This window comes from Pogoniulus pusillus, chromosome 41, assembly GCF_015220805.1.
Source record: "Pogoniulus pusillus isolate bPogPus1 chromosome 41, bPogPus1.pri, whole genome shotgun sequence".
Taxonomy (NCBI): domain Eukaryota; kingdom Metazoa; phylum Chordata; class Aves; order Piciformes; family Lybiidae; genus Pogoniulus; species Pogoniulus pusillus.
In genome coordinates this window covers 1,026,887-1,042,747 of record NC_087304.1, presented here as the reverse complement: position 1 = coordinate 1,042,747, position 15,861 = coordinate 1,026,887, and the positions used below count along the sequence as shown (strand labels likewise).

General features: G+C 57.4%; 1 protein-coding gene across 2 annotated transcripts in view; it reads right to left on the bottom strand.

Annotated features, from left to right (window-relative positions):
* Positions 1-14,151, bottom strand: part of RANBP3 (RAN binding protein 3) — a 62,555-nt gene extending 48,404 nt beyond the window's left edge. For both annotated transcript variants that reach the window (XM_064174870.1, XM_064174871.1), the window contains exon 1: positions 14,076-14,151. In XM_064174870.1, coding sequence (XP_064030940.1) covers positions 14,076-14,097 — 22 coding nt within the window. In that variant the 5' untranslated portion in view covers positions 14,098-14,151. The remainder of the gene's footprint in view (positions 1-14,075) is intronic.
* Between the last annotated feature and the right edge of the window lie 1,710 nt (positions 14,152-15,861).

Genomic DNA, 15,861 nt, shown 5'->3' with positions numbered 1-15,861 from the left:
AAATGTCTTTGGTGCCAAAGTGGTCAGGGACTGGCAGAGGCTGCCAGGGAGGTGGTGGAGTGCCCATGGCTGGAGATGTTCAAGGAATCTATGGCCATGGTGGGGTTGGGCTGATGGTTGGACTCCATCTTGGAGGTCTTCTCCAACCTTAATGACTGCCACCTGAGCACACACATTTCATTATCACTGATGCCTTTAGAAAGGCCTTCACCTGCAAGTCCCCAACTCAAACCAAAGAGGCCATGGCCATTATTGCAGAGGAACCTCTCTTCCTTCTCTGCATGCTCCAAGAGCCTTCCTGCCTGAAGCTCTCATTCCAATTCCAGCAGGACTCCATTTGCTGAACAAGCACATGAGCACCCAGGCAGCAGAGCAGATGAGTGCATGGTGGCCACCTTCTTCAAGGAGCTCCAAACCACCTCAGCATCCTTCATGACCACAAACAAAGGGAGGGAGGCAATAACGCAGAAGAGAACCCTCCTGAGAGCTTCAGACTGCACGGGGTGGGAGAGCACCCTCAAAAGTCATCCTGCCCAACCCTCCTGCAGGCAGGCAGCAGGCTGCACAGGGTGACAAGTCTGACCTTGAATGTCTCCAGGGGTGGCCTCAACCACCTCCCTGGGCAGCCTGTGCCAGTCTCTCCCCACCCTCACTGTGCACAACTCCCTCCTGATGCCCAACCTAACTCTGCCCTGCTCCACTGCCAAACCACTGCCCTCAGCCTATCCCCACAGGCCCTTCTGAGCAGTCCCTCCCCAGCCACCTGCAGGTCCCCTGCAGGTACTGAACTGCAGCTCTGAGGTCTCCCTGGAACCTTCTCCTCTCCAGGCTGCACAGCCCCACCCCCCCCAGCCTGTCCCCACAGCAGAGGTTCTTCAGCCTCTGAGCATCTTTGTGGCCTCCTCTGCACTCCATCAGGTCTGTGTCTCTGCTGTGTTGGGGTCCCCCAGCTGCAGGTGAGAGGACAGCAAACCTCCTGCATGACTCAGCCAGCACAGAGCTGCACACTGCAGACAGCAACGCTCTGAGTGCTTGAAGGACCCAAGCAGAAGGTGGCAGAACAAGGAGAGTGCTCTGAGTGGGACTGCTGAGACACAGAAGGGGCAGGAAGAGCTCTCCTGGCTGACTGCTCTGCAGGAGCTCCAACGCTGCAACCATTCCCTCTTGCATGAGCAGGCAACCAAGAAACCAACTGCTGTCAGTGCTCCTCCCTCCTGGAGACCTGATGAAGGCAGCACTTCATGAAACGTTTGGGTTGGAAGGGACCCTAAAGCTGACCCAGTGCCAACCCCTGCCATGGGCAGGGACACCTCCACCTGTACAGCTGCTCAGGGCCTCATCCAGCCTGGCCTTGAACACCTCCAGGCAGGAGGCAGCCACAGCCTCCCTGGGCAACCTGTGCCAGTGTCCCCCACCCTCACTGGCAACAATTCCCTCCTCATACAGCTTCTCCCAGCTCAAAGCCATTGTCCCTCATCCTGGCACTGCCAGCCCCTGGCAAAATCCCTCCCTAGCTCTCCTGCAGACACTTCAGCTACTGCAAGGCTGCTCTCAGGTCTGCCTGGAGCCTTCTCCTTCCCAGGCTGCACAAGCTGAGCCTGCACAACCCAGCCTGGCCGCTCAGCGGAGCCTCTCCAGCCCTCTCACTTCCAGGGTGCCCCTGGCCCTGCCCCAACAGGTCCATGTCTCTGCTGTGCTGAGCCCCCCCACAGTGCACACAGCTCTCACAGGGCTTGACTGCAGCACACAAGAGAATCCTGTGCCACAGCTCCCAAAGGGCAGCTGCCAGAGCAGGGCAGCTTTGCCTGCTCAGTGCTTAGGGAAGGACTGAGGCAAAGAAACAGAAGCTCCAGCAGCAGTGCAGAGGAAACAGGAGGTGATGGCAGCTCTGGCATGGGAAGCCACAGAGGCTGCTGCAAAGGAACAGCACAAAATGGGAGGTGGAGTTTGGGGATGGAAAACTGAAGAGGCAGAAGAAAAAACATAAACAGCTGAAAGCTTCCAGGGAAAAGGAAGAAAGGAGATGGAAGAACCAAGAAAGAGAAGAGAGAGCAGATTGCTGCCCCAGCCACTGGAGATGGTTTCCAGCAACAGCAAGAGAGACTGGCAGAGGATGCCAGGAAGAGTGACCAACCCTGCTAGCTAGGAGGGAAGAGAGCCAGGAGCATGCTGCAGAGTCATGGAATCATCAAGGCTGGAAAAGTCCTTCAAGATGAGTCCAAACCTAACCCAGCTGCCATGGCCACCAAACCATGGCCCAAGGGTTCTGCAGCACCTCCAGCCATGGGCATTCCATCACCTCCCTGGGCAGCCTCTGCCAATCCCTGACCACTCTGGCACCAAAGACATTTTTCCTCCTCTCCAACCTAACCCTGCCCTGGCACACCTCCAGGACATTTCCTCTCCTCCTATCCCCTGATCCCAGGCAGCAGAGCCCAACCCCCACCTGCCTGCAGCCTCCTCTGAGGGAGCTGCAAGAGAGTAATGAGGTCTCCCTCAGCTTCCTCTCCTCCAGGCTAACCAACCCCACCTCCCTCAGCCACTGCTCACAGGCACCCTCCAAGCCCCTCACCAGCCTTGTTGCTCTTATCTGCACTCCTCCAGTCCCTCAGCATCTTCCTTACCCCGTGGTAGCCAGAACTGAACCCAGCACTCACTGTGGCCTCAGCAGTGCCAGTGCAGGGGCAGCATCACTGCTGGACACTACTCTTGATCCAGGCCAGGATGTGCCCATCCCTGTCTCCTGGATGAGGCCAGGACCTGCACTGCAGATTGCTGCTCTCCTGGAGGAGCCCTCAGCCCTGGGGCAGAGCTCCTGGTGCAGACCCTGGCATCACCCAGCACAGCTGAGCTGTGCTGTCCCAGGCACTCAGCATGGGTGGAGCAGAAAGGGTAGAAGAGGGCAGAGGGGAGATTGAGACTGGAGAGCAGAGAGAACTCCACAGCAAGATCCTTCCCCCTGCACAGGAAAAGCTTTCACACAATAATTGTGCTGGACAATGGACAGGGAATGGCCCTCAAGGAAATAAAAGGCTTTTGGCTGAGAAATCATTTCTAATGGCCTGAGGATGATCAGCAGGCACCAGAGCATTGCAACACTTTGCTCTTGGCAAGGCTTCCTCCCTCTGAACACACTGGGAGCAGCTCTGCTGCTGGGAAGTGAGGACACCTCTGCCTGACACCCAGGACCTTTGCTCAGCCTCATCTCTCAGGTCTGCACAACTCTACCCCACCAGCTGCTGGCAAGGCTCTGGCAGGTCCTGCACTGCTGCCTGCTGAACCCCAAGAGACATTTCCCTCTGCATTCCTCCTGCCCCTTGCAAATCTTTGACTGCAATCACTTGGGCTCAGCTCTGGGCAGCTGCAGCTCCTCAGACCCCAGCAGCAGTTCCAAAGGGAACAGCTAGAAAAGAATTCACTTGCTTCAAGTCTGCAGCTGAGAAGGACAAGAAGCCAAGACAAGGTTCCAAGGTTCTCCTCCTGTCCTCTGCCCTGCTGAGAACACAGCTGGACTCCTGTGTCCAGTTCTGGGCTCCCCAGTTCCAAAGAGACAGAAAACTACTGGAGAGTGTCCAATAGAGGCTACCAGGATGCTGAAGGGACTGGAGCAGCTGTGTGCCGGGGAAAGGCTGAGAGCCCTGGGGCTGGGCAGCCTGGAGAAGAGAGAGGAGATCCTATCAGTGCTTACATGCAGGGCAGGGGTCAAGAAGGGGCCAGGCTGGGCCAGGCTCTCTTCAGTGGTCTCCTGTGCCAGGACAAGAGGCAATGGACACAAACTGGAACCCAGGAAGTTCCACACAACATGAGGAGAAGCTTCTTTGGTGTGAGGGTGCTGGAGGCCTGGAGCAGGCTGCCCAGAGAGGTTGTGGAGTCTCCTTCTTGGGAGGCTCTCAAGACCTACCTGGATGTGTTCCTGTGTGCCCTGGGTGACTCTGCTCTGGAGGGGGACTGGAACTGGATGATCTCCAGAGGTCCCTTCCAGCCCCTACCATTCTAAGATGATCCCCCTGGGGAAGATGTGAGAGCTCCTCCCACTGATGAACCAAGTCCTGCTGCTGGCTGGGAAACCAACTGACACGATGGCACCTGGCAGATGTGGAGATGGCACTGCAGGCACCAAGAGCTGCCACTGCTGCCAGGGCCGAGCCAGCACATTCTCACGGGGCAGCTCCTTCCAACACCTGCCACAAGCCCACACCACTGGAACCACTTCCCTGATGGCTGCCCGAGGCAGGAAGGTGTTGCCAGCCTGGCTGCCTTCAGCACTGCCTGCACTCCTCAGCCTTGCTGTCACCAATCACTGCAGACATTAAAAGCAAAGCATTACTGTTGTCCTTGACCATCCAGCACCTCACTTGGCAACCCCCCCAGTGTCAAATGTCCCATTTAAACCTGTCCCCAGCCTCCAGTTCCCATTCCCAGGGAGGCTTTCTGAATGCAATCCCACTCTAGCTAAAGAGCTCCACACTGCTTCCTGCTGCTCCTGTCAGGGCTCCTACACAAACCACATTCTCCTCTCAGCTGAAGCACCACCACAGGAGTCACTTTGCAGAGCAGAGGTGCATGGGTTATAGAACCACAGAATGGGTTAGGTTGGAAGAGACCTCAAAGCTCAGCCAGTCCCAACACCCTGACATAGGCAGGGATACCTCCCACTACAACAGGTCACCCGAGGCCTCATCCAGCCTGGCCCTGAACACCTCCAGGGAGGCTGTGGAGCACAGCAGCACAGAATGGGATCAAAGATCTTTTGTGCTGGGCAACCTGTGCCAGTATCTCATCATCCTCACTATATAGAACTTCTTCCTAACATCCACTTTCAGTCTCCCCTCTGTCACTCCTCCTCCTCCCCCTGTCACTTGTCAATAGTCCCTCCCCAGCCCTCCTGTAGCCCCCTTCAGGCCACTATGAGGTCTCCTGGAATCCTTCTCCTTCCCAGGCTGCAGAGCCCTGGGTTTTCATCCCACATGGTGAGTACAGGAGCTGCGAAGTGCCACTCCAGCATGAGGACTGTGCAGTCTGAGCTAGGCAGCACCACTGCAGGTTCTCCCTTGGTGGGTCCATTCCACCATGGGCTCTGAACCATGGCCTACAGGAAAAGATGCATCTGGAAGGTCCACAGAACTGCCACCAAGTTAAAAGGAAACTAAAACAGAGCAAAGGAAGGGTCTGGGAGCAGTGCTGGCACTATGGACAGTGGTGTCCCCTCAGCAGCTGTGGGGATGACACCAAGATCCTCTCCAGCATCGTTACTGAACTGCTGGAAAAGGTCCAGAGGAGGCCTTGAAGATGATCACAGGCTGCAGAATCTCTGCTATGGGGACAGGCTGAGAGCTGGGGCTGTTGAACCTGGAGAAGGCTCCAGGGACACCTCAGAGTAGCCTTCCAAGAGCTGAAGAGGCTCCAGGAGAGCTGTGGAGAGACTTAGGACAAGGGCTGGGAGCGCCAGGACCAGGGGAATGGCTTTGAGCTGGATTTACGTTGGACACCAGGGAGAAAGCCTCCCACGAGGGGGCAGAGGCACTGGAACAGGTTGCCCAGAGCAGCTGCAGAGGTTCCACCCTCAGAAGTGTTCAGGGCCAGGTTGGACAGGGCCTTTAGGAGGATCTTTAAGGTCCCTTCCAACCCAAACCCTTGTATGATGATTCAAGTCCTGCACACTACTGGATGTGAAATGCTTAACTCTGACAGGTGGCCACTGGGTGCTGAACCAAGCTCTTGAATGCCAATCATGCCTCCTGCAGCTGGCCAGGGCATGGCCTGGCTTCACCTCTCCACCCACCCACCCCACAGCAGCTGGGGGCACCCCCAGCAGCCACAATGCAAAACTTCACACCTTCACTGCAGCCCACAAGGACCCAGCATGGAAAACCCCAGCAGGTACTTTGAGACCACAGATGCTAAGCAGGTCCCTTCTGAATCCACATTTGAAGGCCTCTGTGTAGTTATGGGGCTCATGGAGTGAATCCTCTGGTGAAGCAGTGACAAAGGCCTCCAAGACTTCTGTGTCTCTGCCCAGGGGAACTGAAGAGAGACTGAGGGAGTCTGGAAAAGAGCCTGAGGGGTGACCTGATGAACCTTTACACACATGTAAAGGTGAGTGCCAAGAGGCTGCAGCCAGGCTCTGCTCAGTGATGCCCAATGGCAGCACAAGGGGGAAGCTGAGCCATAGGAAGTTCCATTTGTCCTGGTTTGAGTTTCACACTGTGAGAGTGACAAAACCTTGGCACAGGCTGCCCAGGGGGGTTGTGGAGTTCTCCCTCTCTGGAGATATTCCAGACCTGCCTGGATGTGCTCCTGTGTGATCTGGTCTGGGTGATCCTGCTCTGCAGGGGGGGTGGACTGGATGAGTTTGGAGGTCCCTTCCAGCCCCTAATGTTCTGTGATTCAGGTTGGAAGGGGCCACAGGAGGTCTCTAGTCCAACCTCCTGCCCAAGCAAGGTCAGCTATGAAGTCAGACCAGGTTAATCAGGTCACCCACTCTGGTTTTATCTTCCAGGGGTGGAGGCTGAGCAGCTTCCCAAGGTAATCTCTTCTGCTGCTTGACTGTCCTTAGGGTGAGCAAACCCAAACCAACCTTTCCCCAGCCTGAATATCCTGTTCCACCTCCTGTCCCTCCAACACACAGCACTGAGGAGCCTGGCTCCACCTTTTTAATAACCTTGCAGACCCTGGTGAGTCCCAAATGTACCTCTGAAGCCTCCTCTACTCCAGGCTGAACAAGCCCAGTTCCTTCTGTCTCTCCTCAAGTCACACAGCCACATCCCCAACCATCCTGGGAACTCCATTCTTTAGCTCTCAGAAGGAACCCAGGCCCCACACCACAAAAACAGCTCTCAAGTCCTCCCCAGAGCCACTGCAGCCAGGTTGTTAGGCAGTGAATTTCTTCCTGAAGCTAACAATGACACTGCAACAGAACAGTTTTGAGATCCCTGACCACATGGAAACCTGAAGGAGAGGCAGGGAACCCACAGTGAGCCACTTGCAGCTAAGTGAGCCCTCACTGGGCTCTGAAGAAGCAATCTTCAGCCCTAAGAGCACACAAGTTGAGAACAACTGCTCTGACTTCCACCCATTAGAATGCATCACCTGAGAGAAGAAAGATGAAGGATGTTAAAAAGCAGCACAGCAATTAGGTTGTTAACTCCTGAGAAGCCTTTCAGAGTGGCAATTTATTACTTGTGAAAGGCTTATCTGGGGCTGGGGGGGGGGGGGTCAAGACAAAAATGAAGTTCAAAGTTAAGTTTCCTGATGTTTATTTGACCAGCTCAGGTCAGTGCAATAAGGTGATAAGGGGCAGAATACTCCTACTAAAAAGCAAACCTATTAAGAGAGATATGGGCAGGATGTGGCACTGGAACGTTCTGAAGGTGCTGATAACAAAGCAAGGCTCTGATAGCTACAGACTGGAAGCAAGGAGCAAGGCACCACACAGCAAGGAGGAGCTCCAAGAGCCCACAAGCAAGGTCCACTCCTACTCTACATCAGAAAGGACATGAAACAGGACTGGAGAGCTACAGCCAGACCTTGAGTGATGCCATGGGGAACACAACGGGACAAAGAGGTCCTTCTGCCTTCTTGTCAAAGCATCACTGAGGTGCTTTGTGTGAACTACAGCACCTGATGCTCTCCTTCACCTTCAGACCCTCTACCTTTTGGTCTCCTACAGCACGAGTAAGCAGGCTGCTCCCAGACAGCTCTTCACAGCTGGCAGGGGAAGGCAAAATGGCTTTGACATATTTAAGATGAAACAAAAATCCCAGAGCCCACACTTAGAGCAGAAATCTGTTTGCAGAGCAGCTCTTAGTTCATCTCTTAGGCCCCCGTGGCACTCCTAGAGATCATTCACTCTGAACTACAGCACTGCCCTCTTTCAGCTCAGGCACCTCACAAAGCCAATGCTGCAGGTCAGAGGACAGCTACAGCAGCTTAACTGCACTGATCTGGAGCAGGGGATCAAGTCCTGCATCAGTCAGTTTGCTGATGACAGCAAGCTAGGAGCAGCTGTGGAGCTGTGAGAGGGTAGCAGAGCTCTGCAGAGAGATCTGGCCAGGCTGGATGGACAGAGGCCAATGGGATGAGACTGAACAAGGCCAAGGGCAGGGTTCTGCACTTTGGCCATAACAACCCCAAGCAGCACTACAGGCTGGGGCCAGAGTGGCTGAGAGCAGCCAGGCAGAGAGGGACCTGGGGGTGCTGGGAGAGAGGAGCTGCAGAGGAGGCAGTAGTGCCCAGGTGGGCAGCAGCCAATGGCATCCTGGGCTGGCTCAGGAGCAGTGTGGGCAGCAGGACAAGGGAGCTGCTTATGCCCCTGTGCTCAGCACTGCTCAGGCCACCCCTTGAGTGCTGTGTCCAGCTCTGGGCCCCTCAGCTTAAGAGAGCTGTTGAGGTGCTGGAAGGTGTTTGGAGAAGGGCAGCAAGGCTGGGGAGGGGCCTGGAGCACAGCCCTGTGAGGAGAGGCTGAGGGAGCTGGGGGGGTGCAGCCTGCAGCAGAGGAGGCTCAGGGCAGAGCTCATTGCTGCCTGCAGGGAGGCTGTAGCCAGGTGGGGTTGGGCTCTGCTGCCAGGCAGCCAGGGCCAGAAGAAGGGGACACAGCCTGAAGCTGTGGCAGGGCAGGTTGAGGCTGGATGTTAGGAGGAAGTTGTTGGCAGAGAGAGTGATTGGCATTGGAATGGGCTGCCCAGGGAGGTGGTGGAGTGCCCATGGCTGGAGATGCTCAAGCAAAGCCTGGCTGGGGCACTTAGTGCCATGGTCTGGTTGATTGGATAGGGCTGGTTGAGCTTGGAGCTCTCTTCCAACCTGGCTGACTCCATGACAGAAAACCATGAGGCAGCAAAGCTGCTTTGCAGTGGACATGAAACACTCCAGAAGAACTCCACAGAGTGTTAACAAGCATTAAGAAAGTGCTCTGCCTTGTAACTGAAGTAGCACTTTAGGGTATCTGGGGTGGACACATGAAGAACCCCCACCCAGCAAGCCCCCATCACTGGGGCTACCTTTGCAGCCACTCTTTGTCCATGGAGAAAAGATTGTTTGTATGATCTACAACCCTCAGGTGCAATCACAGAAGCCTGGCATGGCTCAGGTTGGAAGGTACCTCACAGCTCATCTACTCCAACCCCCTGCCACAGGCAGGGACACCTCTCAACTGGATTCAGCTGCTCCAAGCCCCATCCAGCCTTGCCTTGCCCACCCTAGAGAGGAGACATCCACAACCTCCCTGGGCAGCCTACTTCAGAGCGACACCAAGGTGCCTGGCAGCTTCTCCCCCAAAACTACCAAGTCAGGGCAACAAAGCCCCAAGGAGAGCCCAGAAGCAATGTCAGCACTGGCCCAGTACAGAGAAGCATCAATGCTTTTGCTCTGACACTGCTTCAGTTCCCTCACCTGCTGCATGTTTAAGGCAGGTCCACACAGGGAGCTCCTCCTGAGCATGAGCTGTTTGCTCACTTCATAGAGCAAAATGAATCAGCTTTGGGTCTAAGGAGAGAGCTTGCCAGAGGTGGTGCAGGGATCTCCTGAAAGGAAACGTGAAGGAAGCCACCAGGTTGTAGCCCTCAGAAGAATGTCTCGGGCAGTGGAGGGTGCTCAGTGCACTCCCAGCACAGCAGACCCTGTCCTCTACAGAGCAGCTGCAGCAGCAAGCTGTGCACAGCCAAGTCCCTGCTTGGGTAGGGTAGGGAGCTGGAACCAGCAGCTCCTGAGAGGAGCACTCAGGGCACTGGGAATGCACAGAATCTTGGAATGGCTCAGGTTGGGAGGACCTCAGAGACCATCTGCTCCAACTGCCCTGCCATGGGCAGGGACACCTCTCAACTAGACTCAGCTGCTCAAGGCCTCATCCAGCCTGGCCTTCAACACCCCCAGGGCTCCCCAGCCTCCACGGACAGCCTGTTCCAGGGTCTCACACTAAAGAACTCCTTCCTCAGTTCCACTCTAAGCTTGCTCTGTGTCAGCTCCAAACCATTCCCCCTTGGCCTGTCTCCAGATGCCTTCAGGACAAGTCCCTCTGAAGCCTCCCTGGCAGATCCCTTCAGGCACTGGCAGGCAGCTCTGAAGTCCCCCCTGGAGTGTTCTCCTCTCCAGCCCTCTCAGCCTGTCCTCACAGCAGAACTGCTCCAGCTCTTGGATCATCTTTGTGGCCTCCTCTGGACTCTCTCCAGCAGCTCTCTGTCTTTCTGCTGGGGACACCAGAACTGGAGGCAGGATTGGAGGTGAGGTCTCAGCAGAGCAGAGTCAGGGGACAGAATCCCCTCTCTTGCCCTGCTGCCCACACTGCTCTGGCTGCAGCCTAGGCCTTGACAGAAGTTCTCTAGGTCTCCAAAACACTTTACAGTCGTGGCTGAAATCCCAGTTGAGACCATCACAGAAGAGCCCACCAGAGTTCAGAGCATTTCCAGTGCCACTCAGTAACTATTTCACACAGAACTAATGACTGTGCTGCCCCCCCCAAACTTCTGCTGTTCAGTAACTGAACTTCTGCCAGTGCCTGTCCCCAAAGCCTTTATCCCAGGGTCACTAAACCTTTGTGACAAAGGCACCTGAGCTTCATGCAGCCAGGAAGTTCCTGCCCCCTCCTCTCTGGTAGCTCCGCATCCTCCAGCTCACCTCTCCTGATGGACAATGCCAAGACCAGGACCTGTTTCTAGGGTATCTCACAGTAAAATCTTCTCTGGGAAATGGCACTAGGAGCACCTTATCCTGCACCCCCTCCTCTGCAGAACTGGACCCCCTTAAACCAGCAACCTTCTGCCAAGACACAGCTTGCTCTCAAACTGCTACAAGAGGCAGGTGCCCAAGGTCACTGCCTCACTGGAGAGAAAGAAAGAACAGTGAATGGAAAAACATCCAGGAACAATCAGAAGGAGGCAAGTGAAGCAGCCAGGAGAACAGTAGAGGGAAGCCCGCAGCCTTGAAGAAAAGCAGCACAGAAAGATCACCCATTCAGCTGGTCTGAATGCATGAAGGACGTTGGTTGAATGGTTACTCGAGGCAGCATTGACATCTCAGTGCCGATTGAAGACAGATAATAGACTGAGACATCAGAATCTAGAAGGTAAAGCTAAGTCCTGTGCTGTTTGAAAGGGAAAAGCAATGAATGAACTGAAACAAAGAGGTGCAGTGGTAAAAGCCAGGGGTTAAAAGAGCTTTGCATTAGCAGGATGAAAGGACACAGGCAGAATAAAACAGCTTTTCAAGGCCCAGCGGAGCTTTGCTGCAGCAATCGAACAGGGAAGTCTCAGCAAGCTTCACGTGCACAAAGAGAGGAGAAAAGCTGCTGCTGAAACACCCAGAGAAAAATTAACCTGGAAGCATGACTGAAAGCTGGGTACTTGGGTCTGTGTGTGTCAAGAACTCCTTATCTGCTCACCTGACTGAGGTGTGACTGAGCCAGCACTGCTGCACAGCTCAGGCAAGAGCGGGGCTGATGGAGAGCTCTGCTTTAACCACAGCTGCCTTGGGAATGTGAACATCCACACCCAATACTGCCAACCAGAAGGGTGATGTGAAGCAGGAGATCAAAGAACCAGCAGCACCAAAAGCATCACTTCCAGTATTTGAGTGAAAATACCTGGGCACAAGGAAGGAAAACATCCACCTGCAGCCCCAGGAAAAACATTGGAGATGGAGGTGCTTAAGAAGGAAGAGAACACAAGAGCCACCTGAGAGCATCACTGCCAGCTCAGAGCCAGCAGCCAAGGCAAGTAAAGACTCTGGAACGCACTGACTTAGTCACACAGAATGGTGTGGGCTGGAAGGGACCTTCAAGATCACCCAGTTCCAAGCCCCTGCCATGGGCAGAGACACCTCCACCAGCCCAGCTTGCTCAAGGCCTGGCCTTGAACACCTCCAGGCAGGAGGCTGCCACAGCCTCCCTGGGCAGCCTGTGCCAGTCTCTCCCCACCCTCCCTCTCAACAATTTCTCCCTCATCTCCACTCTCACTCTCCACTCTCCCAGCTCAAAGCCACTGGCCCTCATTCTGGCACTCCCAGCCCTTGTCAAAAGTCCCTCCACAGCTTTCCTAGAGCCTCTTCAGGTACTGGAAGGCTGCTCTGAGGCCCTCCTGGAGTCTTCTCCAGGCTCAACAGCCCCAACTCTCCCAGGCCTGTCCCTATAACAGAGGTTCTCCAGCCTCTGATCATCTTTGTGGCCTCCTCTGGACCCTCTCCATCAGCTCCATGTGCCTCTTGTGCTGGGTTCCCCAGAACTGGAGGCAGTGCTGCAAGTGGGGTCTCTGTCCTGCTGCTCTCAATGCTCTGGCTGCAGCCCAGCAGGTGGCTGTCTCCGGGCTGCAAGCAGCCCCTGCCAGCTCATGGTGAGTTCTTCTGACTTGCAGGAGAAATGCCAACCCCAGCAAACACCTCTATGTGCACTGGCACACAGAGAGACTCCTCAAACACAGAACCAGAGGAAAGACAACGAACAGCAGAGAGCAGTGAGGGCTTTAGACCCAGCAGAAGAGGCAGTGGCTCAGAAGCAAGCTGGCCTGGCTTCATTTAATGGAGGTCATATTCTCATTGCAAGAAGGAACAGAAGATGACAACTCTGGGAGGAAATGCAAGCAGAAATGAAAGACAGTAGCAGGTGAGGAAAGGCACTGAAGCTGGGAAGGGGTCTGGAGAGAAAAGGGCAGATGAGATGAGAAGCAATGGCACCACACTCCCTCTGCCTGGCTTCTCCAGGAGCCTACAGGGAACCAGAGGCAGAACTGTGCGACAGTGAAGCATCAAAAGAGGCAACTCACAGTGGTCACTGGGGGCTCAGCAGAGCTCAGTGCAGAGTGGGAGGGTAACATAAGGGTCTTGCACAACTCAGCCATTCCCAAACTGCTGCTTTTAAAGACACAGTGAACCATCAAAACCCACTGCAAAGGCCAGCTGTAAACACTGCCCTGACACTGCCCACAAGCAGTCCACACACATCTGACTACTCACTGCCACCCCGAGCCCACTCATGCCTCTCTGGGCACTGACAGCTCATCTGCAGTCAGAGAGCCAACGGCCCAAGCCCTGCTGCATCACAGGAGCTGTCAAACCAGCACAATCATGCGGACAGCTGCTTGTGGGCTTCATCTGCCAAAGCTACACCTACCACAGATAGTTGCTTCCTGGCGTTTGAAGTTGGTATCAGCCCTGTGAGTGCCACTGGTAGAGGCCAAACGTACAGAAGAGGCCTTCCAGCCTCACTGTCTCCTTCGGGGCATTTCAACCTGCCCTGCACCATCTGAGGACCACGAGGAGCAACACAGAGAGCTGAGGCACTCTTGGTTCTGCAGAGGCCCGGAGGGAAGCGATTCGTTCCGACAGGCAAAGCGTGGCCGGCGACCGTCACCCACCCACGGCTGCCCCCGCCCGGGAGCGCAGCGGCCGCACCGCACAGCAGCGCAGCCCGCGGCTGCCCGAGCCCCTCAGAGGAAGGCCAAACCACCACTTCGTTACCGCAGGGACTCTCTGCTGCTCGGAAACCCAATCTGTACCCCAGCCTGCTCTGCGTAACCGCCTCTGCCACTGCCTCCGCTAGAGAAGGCACTGACACCGGTGGGAGTTCAGAGGTGGTTTACGGTGGCCCTAAAGTTGCGGGCAACGGCCAAAAAGGCCCCGGGCAGGGAGGCATACAAGGCGGCTCCGCGCTGCCCCGGGCAGAAGCCCCGGTGAGAATCACCCCTCGGCGCCCGGGGCTGGCAGGATGGGCAGGGGCAGAGACTCGGCGGGGCCGCCGCCCCCGAGGGCCGCCGCCTCAACACCGCCCAGCGGGAGGCACCTGCAGGCGCCGGCCCCAAACCGCCACCCCCGACCCCCGCAGCAGAGTGGACGTCCCCCCCCCGGAGCTGGCCCCGAAGAGCGGAGCAGCAGCGGCGCGGCCCGGCCGAGCGCTCCCTTTGTCCGGCTGCTCGCCCCGGAGGGGCCAGGGCGCAGAGAGGCCGCAGGCAGGGGGCGCGCACTACGGGCCGGGCCGGGCCGGGCCGGCCTGCGCCCACGGCCGGGAGCGGACGGCGGGGCCAGGCCGGGGCCGAGGCGGCAGAGCGGCCGCGAGGGGCCCGGCGGCTCCGCTGCTCCGGGCCAGCGCCGCCTACCTTCGTTCGCCAGGTCCGCCATTTTACTGCCGCGAGCGCCCACAATGCATCGCGCACCGGACGCTGCTTTACGGCGTCCCGCGCACGCGCCCCGCGCGCCGCCGGGCAGGGGGCGGGGCCTGGGCCGGGCCGGGCGGAGTGGGCGGGGCCTGGGCCGGGCCGGGCGGAGTGGGAGGGGCCTGGGCCGGGCCGGGAGGAGTGGGCGGGGCCTGGGCCGGGCCGGGAGGAGTGGGCGGGGCTGCGGCAGGCGGGGCCGGGGCGGGGCTGAGCTGCCGCAGGCGGGGCCGGGGCGGGGCTGGGCTGCGGCAGGCGGGGCCGGGGCGGGGCTGGGCTGCGGCAGGCTCCTGGCGTTGCTGCGCTGCAGCTCCCCGGGCGGCGTCTGCGCTCCTGCAGCCGCGCACTGGGGCCTGCGAGCCTGCCGGCTCCTCGCTGGCGCTCCGCTGCAGCACCGACTTCACTCCGTACGTTCGGCGGAGCCTTAGTTCCTGCTGCTCGCCGCCGTTGGCACCTCGGGGTGCAGTCCCGCAGGGTCTGCCCGCAGAGGCTGTGTTGGCCTCGGCCGTACCTCCCCCAGCCTTCTCTCCGGGCAGGAGAACTTAAACCCTTTGGTTTGCAGGAGCCTGCTGCTGCCTCCCGCAGCTCAGGAGCTTGTGCCTGCTGAGGAGAGGCTGAGGGGACTGCTCCGTCCGGAGAAGAGAAGGCCGAGAGGGGATCTAATCAGTGTCTGGAGCTGCTCTGCTCAGCGCTGCTCCGGCCACACCTGAGAGCTGTGCCCAGTTCCAGGCTCCTCACATTGAGAAAGATGTTGAGGTGCTTGAAGGTGTCCAGAGAAGGGCACCAAGGCTGGTGAGGATCCCAGGGCACTGGCACAGGCTGCCCAGAGAGGTTGTGGAGTCTCCTTCTGTGGAGCCTTTCCAGCCCTGCCTGGATGTGTTCCTGTGTGCCCTGAGCTAGGTTGGATGGTCCTGCCCTGGCAGGGGCTTGGACTGGATCTGTGGAGGTCCCTTCCAATCCCTAACACCTGTGATCTGCTGCTCCACCCCAAAGCTCAACATCTGCTGCTCTCTCTGACTCCTACCTCCAGAGGAAGGCTGCAGAAGGTCTTCTCATGAGGGTCTCTAGACACAGGCCAAGGGGAATGGTTTGGAGCTGAGGCAGAGCGGGGTTAGAGGGGAGCTGAGGGTGGTGAGACTGGCACAGGCTGCCCAGGGAGGCTGTGGAGCCCGGGAGATGTTGAAGACCAGGCTGGATGAGGCCTTGAGCAGCCAAATCTAGCTGAGAGGTGTCCCTGCCTGTGGCAGGAGGGTTGCAGTCGATGATCTCTAAGGTCCCTTCCAACCTGAGCCATTCCAGGACTCTTTGTGTCAATCCTGGCTCAACATAGAACTTGGGAGTGAATGAAGAAGTGTGGATGCAGGAGGCAGGGCAGGGACAGGCTGCTGAAGAGGAAGAGAGGAATACATCACTCAGGGATGGTGTGAGGAAAGGCAAAGCTCAACTGGTGCTGAGACTGGCGAGGGACATCAGCTCCTGCCCGAGTCCTCACCGGGGAGCTCTCCCTGGCGTCTGTGCTGGCAGGCAGGGGTCAGACCGAGACAGCATCGAGCCAGGAGTCTGGAGAAGTCTGCACACACCGAGTCCATGAGAGCCAGGGGGCCGTGCTGGGGGGGCTGCAAGCTGGCTGCTGGCACTGGGCAGCTATGTTCCATCGTCTTCAAAGGGTTGTGATCAGGGAAGGGCACATCCACAGCCCAGGGGCACTCCAGGGAGCAGGGGAGTCTCTCCA